The sequence below is a fragment of the Agelaius phoeniceus genome, chromosome 16, assembly GCF_051311805.1.
Source record: "Agelaius phoeniceus isolate bAgePho1 chromosome 16, bAgePho1.hap1, whole genome shotgun sequence".
Classification (NCBI taxonomy): domain Eukaryota; kingdom Metazoa; phylum Chordata; class Aves; order Passeriformes; family Icteridae; genus Agelaius; species Agelaius phoeniceus.
In genome coordinates, this window is record NC_135280.1 from 7590870 (window position 1) to 7613699 (window position 22830).

Consider the following 22830-nt stretch of genomic DNA (forward strand, 5'->3'; position numbering starts at 1 on the left):
TCCTTAAAAAGTGTTACTTTTATTGACAAGTCAGTGGTTGAAATGTAATAAATACTAAACCAACCTTATCCATCATACACAATGGATCAATTGGATTTTTGGCTTCAGGAAATGTGTGAGCAAGTGACCACACTATTCACAGTTGTGCACACAAATCACCTGGATTGCAGTTCACAGTTTAAAGGATGTGATTACACACCACAGCTTAAATGGTGGCTTATGAAACTTCATCATGGGATTTCAGATATATTGGCTTAGAAATCTTCCTTAACTTTTCCTGGTGTCGCAATGTACGGCCTTGTTTGTGGGCAAGGCCCATGGGAGGCAGATGGATCTGGAAAAGAAAATCCCACCAGTTAGGTGCATATTGGGAAGAAAAATACAGACTAAGTTTCACTGAGTTTTAAATAATTTCTTCACACTTTGGAGAGGGTAACTCTATTTTCTCAAGCCAGGTTATTAGATTTCTAGGAGGAGCACTCTCTGAGGAGTGATTAGTGGTGTAATTTTCAGAACTAATTGGTGGTGTAACTATAACAGAACTAATTGTTCTGCTTATTAAAATGCCATATATTTTAGGCCTTAATAAAATTCTATCTATGTAAGACCTTAGTAACTTTGTTTTGCAGTTTGGTATCACACAGCAATGATATCTGATGAAATAGGATTGCTGACAATGTTCCAGAACAGTAAGAACTAGAAACCCTAAAAATTCTTGAGTAATGTCTTGAATCACTGTGTGATTTATTCATACCTACTTAACAAGTTACAAAATAACCCCAAACTGTATGTACTGAGAGGCTGCCTTTTTACTGTCATGATTATATATATATGGCACATTAAAATGTACAATCAATGTCATTGACTCCATAAGCAGAAGGAGCAATAGGTGACAGACTCTTCCTTTGATTGACAAAGTCTTTATGTTTCATAAGACTGTTAGTGGGAATCATGCAGCTGTAACCCTGAAATGACTGAAAAATGTAGGTGGTAGCAGTCAGGTGTTACTGTGGCTGAGGCTGTCATCCTGGAAGATGGGTGTTTAGGTGCAAATAGTAGTAAAAGCACTGACTAAAGCAGCAGTAGAGATTTCTAGAATCTGAAAAATAATAATCATCCAGTTTGTCTGAGAGAGCAGATCCTTTGGGATTTTGAAATTACTGCAGAGGACACATTTTAGGCCCCTTTCTAGGAACACTTTTTGCCAGCTGTGCATTGCTATTCTGTATACTGAAACAGATGGTAACAGTGACCATAGTCTAAGCAAGCATCTGCTAAAGATACAATTTAATTTTGACCATGACTGCCTCAATAAGGGAACTGTAGATGTGAACAGTTCCCTTCCTCATCAACAGGAGCAGAGAGGATGCCTCTATGGGAGGCAGCATAAAGTATTACTGACAGAGGTGACCTGGCAGGGAGGAAACTGTATTGAATGGTGCAGTAGAAAACTTTGCTGCAAATTCCAGCATTTCAGTATATTTGGACATGTTCTTCTGTAGGAAGAGGAGAAAAGAAGCAGCAACACAGAGAGGTAAGGCCTGATTTGTGACCAGGAGAACAGTTAACAGCAATGTAGGCTGTAAAAATTATTGTACCTATGGCAGATGTAATGAGGTATTTTTATTCTCTCATTCTCTTCTATTATTTGATTCCATTACCATGTTTCTCTATATTCATTGGTTGGCTAAATACTCAGAGGCCTTGGGAATTTAGTTCATGCAACTCCATTTAGACTTTGACTCCTTATTTTGAGAAGAAATTCCCCAATTTACAGTGAAAGATAGAGAACATCTCAATGTACATTTGGCTCTGCTTTAGCATACATTTAAATGCCAGCTCATTTAAAAATGCAGTGCAGTGAGAGTGATGGAAACTGATGGTTTTGTGGTGCAGGGAAAGCTCAGCAGGTATCAGTGAAGAGTTTGTGATTTATACTCACAGGTCTTGGGTAGGGGATGTTATAGTGAAGTCCAATTTCTATTCTTGCCTCACATTCTTCTATGCACTGCTTAATCAGCTTTGGATCTGTTACCTGGGATGATCAGACAAACAAGTGTTTTATGGGAGTACAGTAATTAGCAATTGGAAGCCCAAGTGTAAATGATGCCCAGCAAGTGGCTTTCCTTAGCTTCTTTTGGCAAACTCAAGGATACAATGAATTGTATTTTCACACCCATAAAAGGTATCATTGGTATTTTCCTGGACTCAGCAGTTCTGGGCTTGATGGTGCTGAATGTTAACGCCCAGAGGCTGTCAGGACTGAGGCTACAGGAGGAGTTTTTTACCCAAACATGGTATTTTCTCTGTAAAAAGACAAAACACGTGTAAACTACCACTACATCTATGAAAAAACCACGCTCATCTGTTTGTCACTCTGCAAGGTCACCATTGGAGAAAGGAAAGACACTGCTTGGTGTACATTCTGTTATCATCCTATCCAGAAACTCTCTTTGAAGTGAGAAATGTGGTATGAATTATGACTTAAATTCATTTTTTTGATTTTGCATTACTTCAATTTAATCCCAGACCAATATGGGATATAAATAAGTGTTGTGATCTTGAATTACAAGAAGGGCCTTTGATTACCAGGGTTTGAAATTTCTTCCTTAAGAAAAAAATTAAAGTGCTTCTTTTAAAAGAAGTGCCAATAATTGCTGCTTTGAAAAGAAAAAAAGAAGCTGCTGAGTTCTGTTTGCCATTGCATGGGTAATGATACACTTAGCTAACTTTGTAAAGATCAAAAGCTGCTTCAATTACACAAGCAGTATCTTTGGAATTTAATTTTTTCTTGGCACTTTTTTACTGAAAAAAGACCTTTTAGACTTCTACAGTAGTTAATGAAGAGCTGAAATGGTTTGAGTTTTCTCAGGGATGATATTTAAACTGTAACCCAAATACACCAGCATTTAAGGTGAACGAAATTTTGGGAACTCAACCCTTACATTCCTATCTTAGCATCCAACCACAGAGTGCAAACAGCAGGACAAGAGTAGTTAGGAAATTCAGCACCAGGAGGACACTCACGTTTCTGTTTTTTCGGAATAATGTTCTGGCTTCATTTCTGATGTACTCCTTCTCCCTCATGGTTTGCTCTGTCTGTCCTGATGCCGACTGCCAGGTTCTGGCTATTCGCAAAACCTTGCGGTAAAGGCCGAGGACTTCTTGTCGAGTTGCTGGTGTCATCTAAAAGGACAAGACAAGACAAATCCCCCAACATATGCATGAACATTTGAGTTGCCAAAAGGCCAGTGTCCTGGTTTGAAAAGGAAGTGAGTTTTTTTGGAGTTTGTGGTCAAACCAATCAGTGCTGAAATTTGAGTATTTGGACATTTGTTCACACCATTAAATTGGTTTAAAAATATTTCCGCTGTCCAAAGATACGCTGAGCTACATGAAAAAACCCTGAAATAGCTGTAGACAATAATTAGCTGTTGAAAGTTGAAAACTCAGTCCAGCAAAGTATTTATGTAGATACTTAAATCTATCTGCATTCAAACAGCTTGAGCTCTTGCTCAGAGTTAAGCACTTGGTTTAGTGCTTTGCTGAATCAAGCCTGGTACAAGAATGCCTGGGTTCTGTTTCACTGATGTTTTGCAACAGACATTGGGCAAGTCACCGAAACTCTACATATCCCCCTTCCCCAGACATTGTTGTACCAGTGCTGACCCTATCTTTGCAAATCTGTGAATGAAATACATGACAAAACCACCACAATATTGCTGAAAACTTGTATAGGCTCCAGGGGCTGAGAGGTTTATTTGTGATACCATGGCAGTAATGATTCAGCTGGAGTTTGAGGTGATGAAAAGGTGATGAAAGCTATTTTATCTAAGCACTCAGGAGAGGCAGACTAACTGTGGATTTAGGAAACTCCTGAATGTCTTGATTTTCAGAGAGCTGTGAACCTGCTGAGCCCACTGAATCAGCCTCCAGGTGTGAGAAGACTATTTGTCAGAAGAAAGAATGAAATCTTAGTCTTGTTTTATGTAAATGACTATTTTATCATGTAACTGGTTACACTATTTCACGACAGACCCCAAATATCCCTTAGACAAATCCACTTCTGGATGACAAAATTTCAGTCATGAATTAAATTAACAGGAGCAATGACTTCTGCTCAAGGGGCAGTGAGAGGTACCTCACTGTGCCCAAGGAAGGTGCAGCAGCACTGCCAAGTGAGTGCATGGATGCAATGAGGAACAAGTGTCAGGAACAGGCCATTATCTGACTATCAGGATTCATTTGCCAACCTGGAGCTCTAATTACTGGGGGTGAATCTACCCTGCAATCAGACCTGTGTGCTGGGAATGGACAGCTTGGAGCAGAGTAACTCAGCCTGACCTTCCCCCTGGAGGGAGCACCTTGGTCATGAGGAAAAGCTGCTTCCTAATGCAGCAGCCAACATTTGGCAGTGTGCTGTGGCTCAAATCCCTGCAGTCTGTGGCAATGCTGGGTTGTAAAAGAGGGGCTAAAGCCAAAGGCCTCTCAGGCTGTCCTGTTCTTTAGCTGCTGCCTCCAGCACAGTGGCTGACCAGAACCAGCCTCCTGTGGCTCCTGACCCTCTTTCCCTCACCAAAGGTGGAATTACAGATGCTAACCTGACACAGGATTTGACTCATGGTTCTTTTTCATAAAAAATCCTGAACTGTAAATTCCTAGCCCTATCTTAACTGTTGCTGTCATCTAAAGACCTTTCATGGTTTCAAGAACTATTTTTCTCGGATTCTTAAGAGCAAACATTTTTGTTTTGTATTTTAACATGTTTAACGAATCATATATTTTTCCCCCAGATAGAAAATTATTCTTCCTACACAGCAGAAAGTCCTTCTAGTAAATGTTTATAGTATTTCTAGGAAATGAATTCCACAATAATATAACTAGGTAGTCCCAGCTCATCAAACAGTTTGGAGAAAGTGCTTCAATTTATCCACTCTAGAGTTCCATTTCAGGCAGTGAAATCAGTCAGACACGAAGGCACAGATGTACCAGTATCTGAAAAATCACTGCTTCCCCCTGCTAGGTGCATATTTTGTACAGAAAAGAAACAGCTCAGTTACAAGGGTTATCCTAGCACAAGCAGAGTCCCAAATCTGCCTCACCTAGAGCCTCTCCTGACTTCCCTCCTCTGCTTTTATCTGAAGGTGTCACCTCTGAGAAGGTGATAACAGGTTAGGTTTTCATGTAATCCATAGAGAAAATAAAAGGAACAATGTTGGGGGTAAAAATGTTTAAGATACAGGTTTCAATTGTGATCTATGCATCAGACAATTTCCAAAGTGACAGCCTGGGACAGCGCATGCCCTTTGTTCAGAGCTGACTACACCTGCTGCCCTTGGGTTTTCGACATACCAAGAATCTGTTTAGAAAGATTTTATTGAAAAGTCTAGAACCAACAATTATTTTCCCCACCAGTTGCTCCCCCTCCCCCACCTACAACTTACTCTTTTGTCCTTTACTCCTCTGTGCTGGCATCACTACAGAACTGTGTAGCCCCTCATCTAGGTAGGCATGGGCTGCCCTTCTGCATTCCTGCTCTCCTTCCCACATAGGCTGGATGATGTAAAAGACATTAAGCAGCTATTCATCTCTACTCAGCAACCAGCTGCTCCCAGGGCTCATTTAGTGAACAGTTCTTATCATTACAGACCTGCTCATAAGGCATTTCTGCAAAGATACATAAATGAAGGTATGAGCAGCCCTTTGCAGGTTGAGGATTTCTGTCTATGATAGGAGAGGATGAGAGCAAATAAGACAAAATTCAAAGCCTGGGTCAGATTCTGATCTGAGTGGGAGTATAAATAGGGAGTAATTCCACTGAGAGCAAAATTACTTCAAACTTAAAATGTTGTAAATGAGATTGGAATTTTTCCTTTGGTATAAACAGTGCCCACACTGACAGAAATGTAAGTGATGGTACAAGTCATGTATCAGGTGCAATTTCATCAAGTGACACCACTTGTATTAGTTTTGTGGGTGTGCAAAATGATTCTGAGTGGGATAGAAAGGAAGATAAGGGAGGCTTTCATGTCCTTGCACTTACTCATCTTTCAACTTACATCTTTGGCATTTAAATCATAATTATATTTCACATCTCTGGAATGCTAAGTGGATGTTACACCACTTTCCCACTAACACCCATCTTGTGGTAGTCACACCCATTGTTTAACTTCTACCACCCTTCATTTTACTGCAGCGTGCAGCCCACAGAGGTTAACCACAGGCGTTTCTGTCAGAAAGTACAGGGCCATTGTATCAGCTGAGCAAATTTCGGGTGTTCACTGCCACAGAGCAAACCAGGAGAGGTCAGAGGGGAAGAGAGGAGGTCGCAGTTGGGGCCCAGTGCTGGAATCCGGGCTTTGGAGGGAGCCAAGCGCTGCCTCCCAGAGGAGCCCTGCTGGCTGCTGGGCAGAGCCGGTCCCACACACCCCCCTCTTATCAATCATCACCTGAAACACCCCATTGTACCCAAACTCCTAAGGAGATCTGAGCACTCAATGACTTACTGCATGGTGAACGTGCAAACTTCTTTCACTGTTAATTAAAATAGTCCCTTAGACTATAAAATGCAGTAGGTTTTTCTTTCAGGAACAAACAGACATTCCTCTGGACTGTTAGATGGTTGTTCAATATCTGAATAATCAATGAAACACCGGTCTTATTTTGATGTTTGGGTTGTCTAGAATTTAAACTTGGCTAGGCTTGTCTAGAATTTAAACTAAAAGTTTATATAAAAATAATAAAAGGAATCTGCCAACTGCACTGTGCAATGAGCCCAAGAGTGCAGTGTCAAAGCACAGCTAGGACAGCAGACAGGCTGCACCAGGACTGACTGCAGATCCAGGAGCAGCTAAACCTCAGCTGCTTCCCAGCAGGGGATGCTTGCCTGGGAACACATGTCCAGCATCCTCCTCCTCTGCACAGCTCCTTTGGTGAAGTTGTAAGTCTATTTTATTTCATCCTTTCTTCTCAAATCAAGCATTAGCTACTCACTTTAAGCATAAAATCTGCCAGCAGTGAGTACATAGAGGATTTTAGAAAATAAAGGTTGAAAGGAAGAGCCCATGGGGGAAAAAGGGTATTTTAAAACAATTGATCTCTTCTTTCACACCCCAGCTAAGTGGGGCACATGTTAGTAAAACACACCTAGGGCTGGTGCTGAAACTGGGTTTGCTCTGGGGAGGTGGGGAACAAAACCCTGCATGAAATAATTTGAAAAGGCAGCTTTGAGCTTCTCAGATGTAAAATGTTTTATTTAGCAGCAACACAACTTCTATTTGACAGCTGGTTTGCTACTGGCAAGGAGTCTAAAGACACAGTGACAAAGTGCTGGGCTGACTGCCTTCCAAATGAAGCTGTGCTCACATCCCTGCTACTGAAGTAAATGATGTCATTCCAGACCACGGTGTATCAACACTGGAGTAGGGAACAGCACCATGTTCATACTATGTGCCCATAAGACAATCCAGCCTGTATGCCAATCTACAGCTCCTATTTTAAAATGCCCTCTCTGGATAATGTTTATTTAAAGATATCCAGAAAAATTCACATATCTGGGGTTTTTTTAGGGAGTTAAATGATGCCACTTAGCTAAAAAGTGACCTGCAGTGTCTCTCCTGCTGCTAATGCAGCAGATAATCAATCATTCCTTTCAGAGCTCTCCACAGCACAGAGGTCAGTAATCCATATTCATCTTTCATGCAAGTCTGCCACAATGAGTCTGTGGTTCCTAAGGCAGCAGTGGATTTGGGCTGTCATTTCCTTGAGGGACAACAACTGAGACAATGAGTTCCTGTGGCACAGGGGGCAGGGAAGGGGTCACAGATTCCTGTGATAGCTGGATAGGTCACATGCCTTCCAGCAATATTAAGTTTCAAAATCTAGTTTCCACAAAAGTAATTTTGTCTTCTTTTCCTCAAATCAATGACTCAGTAGCCTGTGACAGTACCCTGCAAACGCTGACCACGCGTGGCTGCAGTATGTACTGGCAAAATGAAAATTTCATTTGATTTTCATTCTTGATTGAACATTCATAACTTTTTTTTAAAGATTCAGACAAAACCAAATCCTAGCAAAACCTCAATCACAGCTAAAGTATTCCATCTCCACGTGGTGAAAAATTATTAGAATGAAAGATCATGTTCTTCCATGATGGTGTTACATCCTCATTTCTACCAGTGACACAAGCCTGTAAATTTCCAGACATTCCCATCAATTTGACTCAAAGATTTATTTCTCACTCTTTCCATCTACAAGCTGCAATCATAAATATATGCAGATTTGATGAAAAAGAATGAAGTTACTGAACCAAGATATTCAGTAATGGTATCTAAAAGCACGGAGACTTTCACAGGGTTTAGGATTTTCTCATGCCAGTGTCCTTCTGCTGGCAAACTGAAGTGATCTGAAACCCTGATCAACACCTCTGAACCAGACTCCCTAAGTCATTGTACTCACATTGTTCATCAACTGGGATGGGAACTCTGCTGTTCTATCTGTGCCTCAGATTTCTGACTGAACTTGGATCTCTTTTAAGCTTGCTTTTGCATATGGAGCAGTCTTTTGATCAGAAAAAGCAAACTGCATGCAAAGAGAATATAATTAAATAGTAAAAGCAAGGACATGGATTTTATCACTGTTTCCTATGTCAGTTCAAATAAGCCAATTTGCACAAAATTAAGGTTCTACAATTTTTTTTTCACTTGAATAAATGAAGGTGGAAACCCTTAACTAGTTGCTTTTGATCACTGGGTTTTCATTCTCTTAGTGTGAGGTGGTCAAGGCATTGTCTGGTTTTAGCAGGACATACAGACTTGCCCTGGGAGTGCCTCCGTGCTGCAGGAGCTTCAAGAAGAACAGAAATCCTGACTTAGACTGTGGGAAGGGGGAAGGGAAATGAAAAAAGTTGCTTTACTTATTTCTTAGCTTTCTCATGGAAAGCACACAGTGTCCAGGTAAACTCTAAAGCAATATGAACGTGTCTCCAGTCCTGTCCAACTCTGTTGTTCATGCTTTCATACCATTTTCTTCTCCTGTGTGTTTAGTTCTCTATTACTTACAAGCAGAGAAAGATTTTAATGCAGAATGAGAAATTTAGTAGAGAAAATGAATTCTCAGCTATCCTTGGATGGCCTTGCTTATATAATATAGAAGCATACAGAAATATAACAACATAGACACAAGCTCCAGTATAGATTTATGCACCTTATTCATACCTTGGCTTCCAGCCAAATGCAACTGAATGCCTGAATAGAAATATTTCCCAGCATTGGAAACGCTCCCAAGCTTGAGAACAGGTATAAATATTAATGCTAGCAGAGACAAAATCCTCCCTGACCCTTTTCGTGCTTAATTCTGAGGGTCACTCAATGAAACTCATTGATAGACACGATTTTTAGTTGCTATTTGAGAACCACAGCATGGCTGTGGGCATGGAGGGCTGTGAATCAGGAGAGTTAGAAAAGACCTCTGAGCCCACCAAGTCCAGTGTGTGATCAAACACCACCCTGTCAACCAGAGCATGTCCAGGCTTTCCTTAACACCTCCAGGGACGGTGACTCCAGCACCAAACTGGGCAGTCCATTCCCACCTCTAATCACACTTTCTGTGATGTTCTTCCTCGTGTCCAACCTAAACCATTGGCGCAGCTTAAGACGCTCCTTCTCCTCCTGTGGGGCACTGAGCCCTGTGGGCACTGAGCACTGTGGGTCAGTGAGCACTGTGGGTCAGTGAGCACTGTGGGCACTGAGCGCTGTGGGCACTGAGCGCTGTGGGCGGATGAAGGCTGAGGGCACCAAGGCCTGTGGACATTGAGCACCGTGGGCACTGGGGACTTAAGAGTGCTGTGGGTCACAGAGCGCTGTGGGTCACATCACAGACTGCTGTGGGTCAGTGAGCCCTGTGGGTCACAGAGCGCTGTGGGTCACTGAGCGCTGCCCACCAGGCGCCCCCACAGCCGCTGCCACTGTCAAGATGGCGCTGCCGCCCCCACGGCCTGGAACCGCGCGGCCACAGGGGGGCGCTGCGGGTGTGCAGGGCGTCCTTGCGCCCCCTGGCGGCCGGGGCGGCCTTGCCCCCGCAGCCGGGCGGAACCAACTCGCAAAGCAGAGGGGGGGGGGGAGGATCGGCCCACCGCACGCGCCTCCGGCCTCTCCCCTCCCTCCGCCCTCCTCGCGTGTACGCCCGCCTTCCCCCCCCTCCCCGCTTTACCTTGGCGCAGTCGTGCCGCGGCCCCGCCCCGCCGGGTGCCCCCGCTCCGGTGGGCGCGGGAGGCGCGAGCCGCCGCCTTCCCTGCCCTGTCCTCACCGCGCGTGCGGCGCCGCGCGCCCCGCCCCTCGCGCGTCACGTCACGGCACGTCACGGCACGTCACGGCGCGTCCGCCAGCTGAGCGCTCGCCCGGAAGTGATGCGGTGGAGGCAGAGCCGCTGGGCGCCGCGGAGGTGAGTGAATTGGACCGGAGCTCTTCCCGTCCGCCCGGGCTGCGGGGGAGCGCCGGGGGCGGCGCGGGGCTCGGCCGGGCTCGGCACGGCCCGGGAGACGCCGCGGGCGGCGGGACTAGTCCGTGCCCGCCAGCGCCGGTTGTGCTCGGGGGGCCCCGCGCCGCCGCCCCCTCACGGCAGGGCCCCCCGAGGCGCAGCCCCGCAGCGCCGGGACAGCCCGCTGGGAGCGGCCGGACGGGCGCTGCCCCGGTGCCGCGGGCGGGGCGGTCCCGGCGGGCGCTGCTCCGGGCGGTGCCGGTGGGTCCGGTGCCCCGGGCCGATCCCCCCGCGCTCATCGCCGTGCCCCGAGCGGCGCTGCCGCCTCGCCCCGGGCTTGAGGTCTGCGGGGTTTTTCCGTTCCGGTGGGCGCCGTCTGCGGGCTCCCAGAACGTCCCTGCAATGGTCGGTGCGGGCGGCCCCGCAGCCCCCGGGCCGGGCAGAGCCGCTGCTTTGTTCGGGTGCGCTCCTGCCCAGCCTTCTCACGTGCCACGCTAGAACGTGAATGTTCGACGTGTTTTCAGGAGAAAGACAGAGAAATAAACTGTAAAGTGATTTATTTCCTAGGTAGTTCTCGCCATCTGAACGTGCCCCCTTTGCACAGCCACTTCTTTTTCCTGCTTCAGCTCTTCCTCCCTCCCCTGAGCGTGTTTACCCTTCCTGTGCAAGCTGCAATCTGCATTAATCACTCTCTGGGGCTGTGGTGGTACTAATAAGCTACTCATAACAACTTAAATTATAACTTGCATAATCAGTGTTTTGAGCAAATATTGGTTGGAGGAATATGCCTGTCCTATCAGTGCTGTGGTTGCTGGAAAGAATCATTGATTATCTTTTAAATAGTTAACACTGCTGATATGCTGCCCTTCAAAATGTTACATTGATAACTGAGCAGGCTGATGCCAAGTGTCAGAACACAGCATTGATCCAGAGGTGGTAACTTTTTTGAATGACAGTGTCTGTCACATAATTTAAAGTGCTAATGAATTAAGTGCTCTGAAAAGAAAAGGGGCATAGCTGTACGAAGGAAAAGCACAGAGCTGCCCTACCTTTTTGAAAATTCCAGGCCTCACTGGCATGGTCTGTATGTTTTTGAGAGAACAGTTGAGCAAAAGACGTTATCTAAACAAATTCTTATGTGTTTAAAAACCTCTTTGTTAAACAGTTTGTGTGTAGCTACCGTACTAGTGCTTTATTTGGGCTACAGCAATAGGAAGAGCGAGTGTCTGAGTACTTGTTTCCCTTGCCTGCATCTGAACACTGCTGCATGTTTCCCTGGTGAAAGATAATCCTCAGAACAGGAAACACAGTCCCTTAGTTAGGATTGCATGTGAAAGTAAAGAGATCTCACCCCATGTTCTTGTCAGTTCTGTAGTCTGTCCTCAGAGTCTCCCCCGCGCAGGTGTGTCGTGGTGGTTGTGGAAAACATTCACTTTTACATGACAGGCAGCTCACAGTCTAAAGCAAAGCTTTTCTGCACATCAGCAGAAAAAGGAGAGCTTGTGATCTGTGCTGAATTAGTTCAGATTAGCAAAGTGCAACTGGCTTTACAAACTTACTGCAAATACCGGCTCTTGTAATGTTTTTTAAAACTGATTATTTCCTAATAGCAAGTTGTATGTAGGCATGAATACTGTAATTCTGTAAAAAAAAAAAAGTAACACAAGTAATAACAGGGGAATTGCAGCTTTGGTACTACTTGGCTGCTTTCTTTGTGAGACTGACAGCCTCCAATAGGAGCTGCAATCAGCTCATATAATCAGGATCTTCAAGGTGCCTTTTCTGTCCAGATTCTTGCTTTATTTTGAGGTTGAATGTTGTTGTGTTCATAGCAAATTCTCAATGATTTGTGTCAGCAGTTCTGATAATTTGTTGATCTTGGAAATTTGTTAATAATTACATTTTGCTTCCATTTAGCATGAATTGTGTTGAAAAAAGACAATCAGATAAAGGAGTGGCTTTGAGAGAAAACTGAGAACAGCTCTTTTGGAAGACCCTTATTGAAATTAATTGAAGAAATATATATTGAGCAAGAAGGGCTGCCAGACAGCTTAACAGATTTCTAAAATGTGTTCTGAGAAATTTGTGTGTGGATAAGGAAGAGGCTTGGTTCTGCTGCTTGCTTTGGTTCAGCTTAAGGAACAGGAAGAAATCCTCAGTGTTGGGTATGTGTATGGGGGCAGTGGGGCACAAAGTAGATGGAAAGGGGTGGAAGAAGAGGGAACAGACATGGCTTCTACTCTTGCATTTCCTCATGGCACAAGGGAATGCACAGAGAGTGTGGATACAGAGATGCACAGCTGCAGGTCAGGAGGAGTAAGAGTGCCCCAGCACTGCTCAGATCTGTCCCACACTGAAGCACTTGATTTTCTTTACTGGTGCCAGGGAAATGTTGGTAAATTTAATTTAGAGCCTTGGAGCACTATAAAATCCATCATGATGGGGTTTTGGCAGTTTGTAAGAACTTGCAAATTGCAGAAACAATGTTATTGTTCCATTAGGCACTTGGGTCTGTACGTGAATGTAACAGGAAAACTCTGCTCTGAGTAAGAAGCGACTATAAAAATAGAAGCATGTGATACTAGAAAAACAGTCCATTCTTTCATCTTCAAAACTGCAGAAGGAGCTGAATATTGGTAGCCAGAATTCTTGGAAGGCTGAGAGAACAATCTGTAAACACTCCAGGGACTTGGTAGTCACAGGAAGATAAGGGGGAACCCCCTTAACAGTTTCATCAGAATTCCCTGCCTGGGCTCCTTCTCTTTGGCTGCTTCTCCCTAGGGGTCTGCATCTTATCTCACTGGCTTCCTTTCCTCTATTTGCCTCTGACTAATGGGCTTTGTCTGCTGGTTACTGGAAGTCTAATAAGTTCTTTTGTCTCTTAACCCTTCCTCCTTTTCAGAAATACTAGATTAATGGCTGTAATGTTTTGCAGACTATCTGCCTTGGTGACATGGATTAATTGTGTGCTTGACTCTTAAGTTACCCAGCAGTAATGACATAGTAACTTGACTTGAAACAATGGTAATTTCATGGCAAATGTTCAAGGCAAATGTTGCCTTCTGGTAAAGTGCCAGCTGCAATTTACCCCCTGTAAACATGTGACACAAGTAAACTGGCTGTGCAGATTTTCTCAGTGTCTTCTGTACAGTAAGTTGTCTTTTGAAACAGTCAGAGATCTCTCTTGTCTCCTCCCTCCCTTTCTTTTGACTCTCGCTTGAGTCAGGTAATTACAGATCTGGGCTGAAACCTTCCCAGGGAGGGATCAGGAAAGCCAGGACTTGCAGAGCTGCTCCATTGCTCACTGGCACCTTGGCTCCCCCTTCCCTGAGAGGGTTTGTGGGTGCACTGGGCTCTGGGTGGGTGAACTGGAGAGCCCCAGGCAGGTGGGGTTGGCAGAGCCAGGGGAGCTCTGATTGCCCCTGCACAAGTGCCAGTGTTCTTTGTGGTGACAGGAGGAGATTCTGCTTGGCACGTGTGGCTTTGGTGTGATAGTGTGGTGATCTTTGTATATTCTGATCTCAGTGCTGACCATAACAGAGCAAATAAGGTATCAAAGCCTCTTGCCTAAAAGGTACTCTCAGAACTGACCCATTTAGGTCTCCATTTTATCCATGTGTCTTGGAGGGCAGCTCTCTGCTCCAATGATCTGCATCTAAAGGAAGCAGAAAATCTGGATTTTAGTTAAAGGTTATTTCATTGCAATATTTTGCTGCTAGAAGAATGACAGTTAGGGGACTACTTAGATGTAAGTATTAAAGAACTCTTTCACAGAAGCAGGAATACTGTAGAGGAACCAGCAAAAGCATGGGTGGTGAGACAGGATTCCAGTAAAGAGAGTAAGCTAGTGTAATCTTGTAGTGTCTCAGAAAGAATAGTTATAAATGCTGTTCTGTCTACAGCATCTGTTTTGTGAAAGACAAAACTTACTTTGCAAAATGTGAGAATGCTGTTCCTGACCTCCTGTCACAGTTTGTTATTCCCACAAAGTCAGGCTGCCAGAGACAGTATGACAGTCATAGTTGTTTGTTGTCTCACTTTTCCTGTTTAGTGAACAGAAGTGGGTTTTTTTTGAACCAAAAGGATTATGTGCTCCTGAAATACACCAGTCTTATTTTTGCATCCCTGTAGTAGCAGAAAGTGACGGTTTTTAGTTTTTTTCTTTGAGTTTTTTTTTTGTGTGATGCTTTTGCTCCTGCAACTTTGCAACTTGTAATGCAGTCAGTCCTTTTGTCTTAAAATTGAAAGGGAGGGAGAAAATCATCTTAGCACCTATGATTATGGGAGGCACATGTAGCTTAGTAATAGACTCACAAACACAAATGTCCTAGCTCTTGGTTTTGGTCATGTGCTGACTGTTCAATATTTTCATTGCCAATGAATCTGTACAGAGAGCCTTGAGTATTCTGGATCAGCTATAAACGGGTGGCTGGAGTGCCAGAGGTCTGATGTATTTATTCCAGCTTCCAGCAGTTACCTGTGCTTGGAGTCAGTGATTATGTCTCATGAAACACAGCATAGATACCTACACTCCTGGTCTCTTGTGGGCACAGGATGTCAAGAGAAATCAAGTAGATGTGAAAACCTATGAAAAAAAGGTGTGTGTTGGTTGAAGCTGCCCCCAGATTTCTCAAGGACAGGTGAGAGTCTTTGTTGCAACTGATGACCAAGTTTGAGTGCTCAAAGGAGCTCCTTTGAAGCTGCTGCTACAGTTAGCATCAAAATGCTGCAGCATCCTTTGTACAGTGGGAAAGGTTGGTGTTGTTCACTGAAATAGGGAAGTTGCAAATCAAATCAGGAGAGAGAATTAGGCCTTCTGCAGGTGGCTGTGTGTATTTTCTGCTTTAGAAACTGCAGTTTAAAAATCCAAGCATCTGCTCTTAAGGCACTTTCATATGTCAGTGCTTTCACTTAGAACAATTTGTTGTACATAACTTAGATATGATTCCAGTATTTATGTGGTCAGCTGGTGCTGAAGTTCCTACACAACTGTGTGCAGTGAGTGATTCTTTTGGCTGGCAGCCTGTAAACTGTGTTACACTCCCTGAGACGCCAGTGGGCCTTCTGTAAATTCCTTATGAGCATCTGCTGCCAGCAGGGATCTTATGAGGTGGTCTGGCTCTTGTCTTTAGACTTGTCCCTTCAGTGTTAGGTGCTGTGTGGGTTACTGTTCTCACAGCTGCTTTCTGCTGGAGAAGGGAGACTGATAGCCAGAGCTGCTGGAAGGGCTTCCTTTTTTGTGTGACTGCTGTCTTGTTCTTCATTGTTGAGAACAGCAAGAAATATGAAGTTATTCACTTACTACAATTAGTTTAAAGCATATCCTATTATTACAGGAGTCACTTATATATATCTGAATTATATTTAGCTGAATGTAATTGGTGAAGGCACCTCAGACACTTCAAGGTGAAATCTGATAGCTGAACTCAGTGTAGAAGAAAATCTGTGCACACTTAGCTCAGTTTAAAAGTAAATGTTTTTCTTTCCATAGCCAAGTAGATTGCAGACTGAGGTGGTTTTTCAAAGTTATTCTGGTTTGGCTGCAGAGTTGCAGTTTTCTGTAGGTTAATTTGCAAAATGGATTGAGCCAGGGAAAGGTAAATATTTGTAGCACAACTACTTTCAGATGCTTTCAGTGGGATGCATCTCTGTCAAATACCCAGGGGCTGTGGTTTCTTTTGGTGCCATAATCTGCAGTTTTGCTGTAGAGATGTGAGCTGGTTGTGTCAGCACAGAGTAGCTCTTCCCCTGGTATGAGCTGCTTTAATTATTCATAATACATACTGAGGTGTTAAAGGTCTGTCATGCTGTGCAAAAGTTACAGTGTACCCTGGAAAAATACTGAAGGATTATTCTTTTACAACCCTTTCCATATGAAAAGGGAAGAAACACACAAACTCTCATTGGAAGATTATTTGCTTTTTTTGTACGTGCTGGACCTTTTATGGCCTTTGACAAGGATCTTGAGGGAGAAGGGGAATATTGGTAGCTTTTAAATGGATGGAGATAAATTGCTCAGTGACTGAACCTTTGTTTTTTGAAGGTGGTTGAATTATGTGCAGTGAAATAAATGAGTTTGTTCATGTCTGAGTATGTATGAGGTAGGGAATTGAATGGAATCTGATTTGGGTTCTGGTTTCAGCTTTACTTAAAACTGATGGCATGATCTTGAACAGCTCTGTTATTTGGCTGTCTTGATTTCCCCTCTGCCCATTGTCTTGTTCATAGCTTAAATAGACTTCTCAAACCAAGTACTGCTGCTGCTTGAATTAGTTCATTAATTTATTTACATTACAAAAGCACCTGAAGGCACCCTTCTAAAATTATATTCTGTTTAGCTAACTGGACTTGAGTTTGTTCTTTGAAAATACAATAATCCTAACAAATCATTCCACCCACCTAATAAAGTAAGATGAAGCACATAATAGGAAACAACTGAAAACTTTTTAATGGGGCCAAATGGAAAAACAATGAGAAGTAATCAGTAAGTAAGGTATTGTGAGGTTAGAGAATGTAAAGGGAAGGGAGGGATTCAAGGATGATGCATTTGTGTCTGCTGAAAAAGCTACTTAAGGAATGTATCTTCATAAGAAAAAGTAGTAAGGTGCTTAAGTCTTTCTCTGCCTATCATTTTTCACATTTTTATTTATTTTTCCTTAAGCTAGCCTCACACAATTGGCTGCACACAGTGAACTACAGATCTGAAGCATCTGTTCCATTTTTTCTTGAGACTACTTGTTGAACTTTGAACATGAAATGTGGTGTCGTGCTCTGTGAGTGCCTGCAGAGTCAGGTGCTCTTCAAGAGTGCAGGAAGCAGGTTTCTTCTGCCCAGTCTTGAATGGAAAAATCTCCTTTGATGAGTAAGCTCTGGACTTGGAGTGACATCATACCAGGTCAAGGCTCAGCTGTTGTGAAGAGACTTTTGCCTGCATCCTGGTGGCTGGGGGGGTTCCTCTAGGAGGAGATTTGCTGATAGCTCTGATTTGTGGCCCTGAGACCTGGCCCAGCATGAGGGACTGTAAATATGGTGAAGTTGTTTCTGATTCTCTTTTTGTGTATTTGTACTGGCCTTCCCTTCCAAGGTAGTTCAGCCTTTCCAGTATGCCCTTTCTCAGAGAAGTCCATTTCTTATTTGAGAGAGTATCCAGGCCCCCAACATCGCTGTTGCCTGCCTTGGTTTCCCCTAGGCTGCCACTCAGCCTTCTGCCAGGTGGCAGCTGGAGCTCTGCATGCTTCCTTTTCAGGTGTCTGTACCACTGGCTTCTACTCTTTGCAGGCATGTTCTGTAGAGACAAATTTTACCCAGTTTGATCACGTTTCTAAAGCTGTTTTGTTTCCAAAGCTCAGACTGAGGTTAATCAGAAATAGTTTTGTTATCTTGTTTTGGAACAGATTGGTAAAGTTCTCATGTATCTGCCCACAAAACCATTACTGTCTGCAATTCATTGAAAGGTTCTTCAACTGCAGGAAGCCTCACAAACTAATAATTCAATTTAACTAATTGCAGCAGGACTTTCCTGCTTTTAGACTTCCTCTTGAGTAACTTTGCATAAAAGTATCTGTGGAGCAGTGGTGTGGAGCAGCTCAGTGTGACACAGGGGCTAGTGCAGCGCTTGGCTGGGGATGTGGTGAGGTGTGCTCTGGGCTCCTGAGGGCCCATAATGTGCCATTGTGCTGCACTCAGAGGGCTTCTGCTGAGAAAGTGTCATTGCAGGTTCAGACTTGAAAGAAGCAGTTTCTGTAATGTGCTGGCTTTGACTGAAGTTTGGCTTATGCTGTAACACTGGTGCTCCAAGTGCTTGGTGCTGTGGTGTAGAGCTCTGAACTGCACAGTGAAACCTTCCACACAGAGCTGATCCTTTTAATTTCTGCCTGCTGAAGAGGGAAACAGTACCAATGATGCTTCACTGATTCCCCACAGGGGAGCAAAGAAATTTGCCTTTGGTGAGAAGGCTGCCTGCTCTTACCTCTGGGAAAGCTGCTGGGAGTGTGGAGGGCCTGCACTGATCCTCCTGCCCAGTGCTCAGGAGAGCCAAATCCCAGGGGTTAGACACAGGTGTGAAAAGAGCCAGGTGAGCAAAACAGAGGCCTCCATCGTCCCACGGGCCCACACTATTTACTCACTGGGCTGCTGAGGGGTGCTAATGAGCAGTGCAGGCTGTTGTGTGAGTTACTGTGCTGTGATGGGGCTGCTCCTCAGCAGCACAGGGAGAGACAGGGGTGTTGGTGACCACAGCCACACCTTGCAGCTCTGGCCCAGGGGCTGAACCAAAACCTGTGCCACCAAAAGGCTGATGCCTCTCTCCCTGCTGCACTCACTGTACACAATTTAGGATGAAGTCAGTGCATTGCTGGCCTATGACAGCCTTTAAATACAGCCTTGAAGAGCTTGATTTTATAACTCCTAACTCATACTAACTTTTTGTTCCATAGCCCATGATTGTGTTGTCAAAGTTTACACATTCTACTACATTAAAAATTTTGAAAAGGTTAAACGGACAACTCAGAAGAATAGAAATATAAGGAAAGGGGAAGAATTGTAGCTGGAGGTTTTAACATATTAAAATTTCTGGCTCCAGTCAGTGTGCGTGTGTGTATGGGTCAGCCAACATGGAAATTACTTCAAACAACCTGAAAAAGTTTGGCTTTTGCTGGGTGAGGCTGATCTCCATTAGATTCAGCTTCTTTTGAACTTGAAATAAGTGTTTGCTTCCAGTACGTGCAGTAAGTCAATTGGAAATGGAGATTTGGTGGATCATGGGATCATAGATCTCTTCCAAAGAAATACAGATATGTTTGAAAAGTAGTTCATTGCAAAAAGTTGCCATGACAATGATTTTTCAAAATGTGAACTGTAAAATGTTTAAACAGGTTCCTGGGGAATGAGGTTGCACAGCGCCCTGTGTTCCTCCCTGGTGATTTATAAAAGGAATTATTTAGATGCAGGAGGCCAAAAGAAATTAACTTGGATGTGCCAGATGCTACATTTTCTTAAATTCTTGAAATTCATGGGATGCTGTGGTCAAATAAGAAGAAATTCAAGCTGGTACTTCTACCCTGAGAGAGGCAGACACTCCTCTGCTCCCCTGCATGTTAAGCTGCCTGGTGGCTGTGCACCCACTGGAGTGTCTGCTGAAAGAGCTGTGAAGCCATGGAGGAGGGAAAAAGGGTGGTTGGTTGTGTGGAAGATGAGGTTTGGGAGCAGACTGTATAAACCCAGTGTGAAGTAGACTTTTTGGTCTCCATCTCAACAGTAAATGCCTAAAAATCATTCTGTGAGGATGTTTTTGCTCTGTGTGTGTATATGAGTGAAAGTACCACTCCAGAGCTTCCAGGCATTTTGAAATGTTTGAGGCTTTTAAGTTCTATCAACAGCTTTGGTCTGAACTAGGTTTTATGTGTCAGTCAAGTTTTCCTAATCCACATATAGGATTCAGGTTTGGGGAAAACTCACATGGAGATTGGCATGTGTGACAAGATATAGTTTCATGGTTGTCTTTCTATATTCACCTCCCTCTTTCTGCTGAAGGAAGCTCTGAACAAGCTAATGTTTCTACTTGTTTCCTAAGAAGTAAATCTCCTGTAAAAGGTAAGTATGCAGCAAGGCAGCTTTTGATCACCTGTCTGCTCCCTAGATGTACTAAGAGCTGTAAAAACGAGATGTTTTAGTGTTTATGTTAGCATGGTAGAGCAGGGGAGCTTTGCCAGAGATTTCTTGTTTGTTGTGTTCTTCTACTAGATCAGATACAGAGGTGTTGACTGGGGGCTGCAGCTCTTGCTACTCAAACCAGACATAGCTTTGTCTGTCCTCTTCAGAGGTTCCTCCTTATACAGCAGAGCTGTGCATTTAAGAGAAGTGAAGTGGAGCCAGCTTGACTGAACATGGGAAAACAAACATGGAAAAGAATGTGCTAGAGAATGAAAAAAGAGAATTACTCTCCAGACCCAAATTATGCTTTGCTAGGTAGCAGCTGTCTGGCATTCACAGATTAAACAGTGCTCAGCTAACATGCAGTGACAGTGATAGCATGTCCTCTGCTTTGCTTTGAGTGCATGAAATGAGGAATTACCTCTCCTATGCTGAAAGCCATGAAAGTATCTGGAAGTGTGTATTTACTGCAAACAAACATTTGAATTTGTCTGTTGTTTTCAGTACCTGTTCTATGGTTTATATGACAATGCAGAGTTAATGCTACTTTGTAAGTCAAAAAAGTGAATTAATTTTTCCTAAAATGACTCTTTGAACAAATGGAGTTTGGCTCTGAAGGGTTTTATTAAATACACAGTTGGTTCTCAGTGATTTGGTGCATTTCATGGTTTTCATAGCCTCTTCTAAAGGTAAAGATTTGTGTGGTCTTTTGTCTTCCAGCATTCTATGTGGAAGCCAGGGAGCCTGAAGGAAGCTGTGAAGCAAGTGGAATGATTCCCTGTGTAGCTGAAACTATGTAAGTACGAGATGTTTGCTTACAAGATCACTTGTCCAGCACAATTGTTAGAGCAGCAATTGCTTCTGCTTCAGCAGTGGCAGTGATCCTCTCCTGCCTCCCCAGTGGGAAGCTCTGTATCTGTTCAGGGCTGCAAACAGGCAGGGCATCCATGATACTGTTCCCTACTCTCAGCTGTTTTTAAAGTCATGTGTCCCTAGCCATTAAAAGGTAGATAATGCATAGTGGAGTTCTGTAAAAGTCTTAGACTGTCCTCAAGTGTTTGTGAAAAGCTGAGGCTGGGTTGAAGCTTAGTTAAGCTCTAGTTATGTTGTCTTTGCCTTAGCTGGTGAAATGCTACTTGGAAAGGGATTTAATGGTTGGCTGAGCTGTTTCCCCTTTTGTTATGAGATTTCCTAAATTTGTCTTTGAGGTCTTCTTAAATGTATGGAAAGCTTTTTCCTCTACTCTCTTGATACTTTTGATACTTGTAATGAGTTTTGAAACTCATTATAAATACCTTCTGATGCAACACTTTATTAAACAGCATAATGCTTGTTTTGCTTGTTATTCTCTGGACATATCCAATAATTTCCATTACTACAATGACATCAGTCATCATAGAAAAATACTGGGTTACTTAAATATCTCCTTTGCATCTTCTCTCCTCCTGCCAGCTCCCCCCCACACTTCATTAGTGCTGTTTTCAATTGTGCCACGGTGTGCTTGTATGATTGAGAGTTATTACTGAGTCACTTTGTTTTGCTCCCTTCAAATTTTGGGTTATGTGTGATCTGGTCACTTGAAAATGGAGGAGAAATGCTGCAAATTCCTTACAGGACTTGAAAAAAAGTCCCACACAAAACCCCCACCAAATCAAAAAGCCCCCCAGGCATTAAGCAAGGCCTTTGTAATCTTCTCTAGGTTTTCATTTAATGTGTGGGGCCATATGGCTCTGCACATCCTTTGTTCTTAGAGGGTGACCTGGCTTTAGCTGGCTGTATTCACCAGCACTCATCTTCCTGTGTTCCCAGCTGCTGACTCCTTTCTGGAAAGGTGCAGAGGAGGTCATTGTGGATCTCTGCTTTGCAAGAGGAGGATGGCCTCATGGGCATCTTGGTGATTCATATGTACTGGAGATTATTGCTCAATACTTTTCTGAGTAATAGACTTCTTTGGGAGCACTGCATCCTGTAGCACTGAGCACATTCCAACCTTAGCCCTGAATCTTGATCCTTTTTAGTAGAATAGCAAAAGCAGTGGTCACTGCTGCCTTTTATGTCTTGCTTTTATGCTGTACAAGCCTCTTAGTAATTTTGCTCTTGGGAACTGATCCTTTTGGGAATTGATGCTTTGCCACCAATCCAGCCTAACCTTTGGGTACACAATAATACTTGCAGTTCCTGATCCAGCTGGGAAATCTCTCTGCAGGTCCTTGTGCTGTGTGACAGTCACTTTGCTCTGCAGTGAACACACAGCTCTGTTCACCTTCCTGAGGGTGCTCTCTCCCACTCCTTGAGCTCTGCCTTCCCTGCAGCTCCTGATGCTGCAATTAGATCCTCTCTCCAGCCTTCCATAACAAAAGGGCCGGCTTCTCCCACTTGTTTCTGTCTCCTTCCAAGGCTCTTGTTCCTTTCATGCCTTGAAACCTGAGTCACGTAGGAAGCGGAGGTGACTCGTTAGTGAAGAGGATCCAGCTCACGAAGGCGATTTACAAAGGGTAACTGATGGAGTGCCAAAAGACTTTTCTCTTACAGAACCAGATACATGCACGAGCTGCCAGCGGATGCAGTCTGGATTTTTTTTCCAAGCTGGTTTTGCTATTTTTGGGGTAGAATGCTTCTATGTATCTGGCACATGGCATCAAGTTTCTTGTAGAAGAAAAGTGAGGAATTGCAGCAACTGTACATCAGTATCTTCTAGTGTTT

At 43.7% G+C, this 22830-nt stretch overlaps 2 protein-coding genes across 3 annotated transcripts in view; one reads left to right on the plus strand and one right to left on the minus strand.

The window, feature by feature from the left end:
* Positions 1-10348, minus strand: LYRM1 (LYR motif containing 1). Its single transcript, XM_054644013.2, has 4 exons — positions 10210-10348; positions 3028-3186; positions 1943-2035; positions 1-334 (listed from the first exon to the last, which is right to left on the minus strand). The coding sequence occupies exons 2-4, from the start codon at positions 3184-3186 to the stop codon at positions 218-220; spliced, it is 369 nt and encodes a 122-aa protein (XP_054499988.1). The 5' UTR covers positions 10210-10348; the 3' UTR covers positions 1-217.
* The window catches only part of DCUN1D3 (defective in cullin neddylation 1 domain containing 3), a 25617-nt gene continuing 13115 nt past the window's right edge, over positions 10329-22830 (plus strand). The window contains exons 1-2 of one of the 2 annotated variants that reach the window (XM_054644009.2): positions 10329-10440; positions 20848-20923. The gene's annotated coding sequence lies outside the window, so the exon portion shown is untranslated. Of the gene's footprint in view, positions 10441-20043; positions 20068-20847; positions 20924-22830 lie in introns of those variants that run through there. The other variant, XM_054644010.2, reaches the window with a different exon arrangement.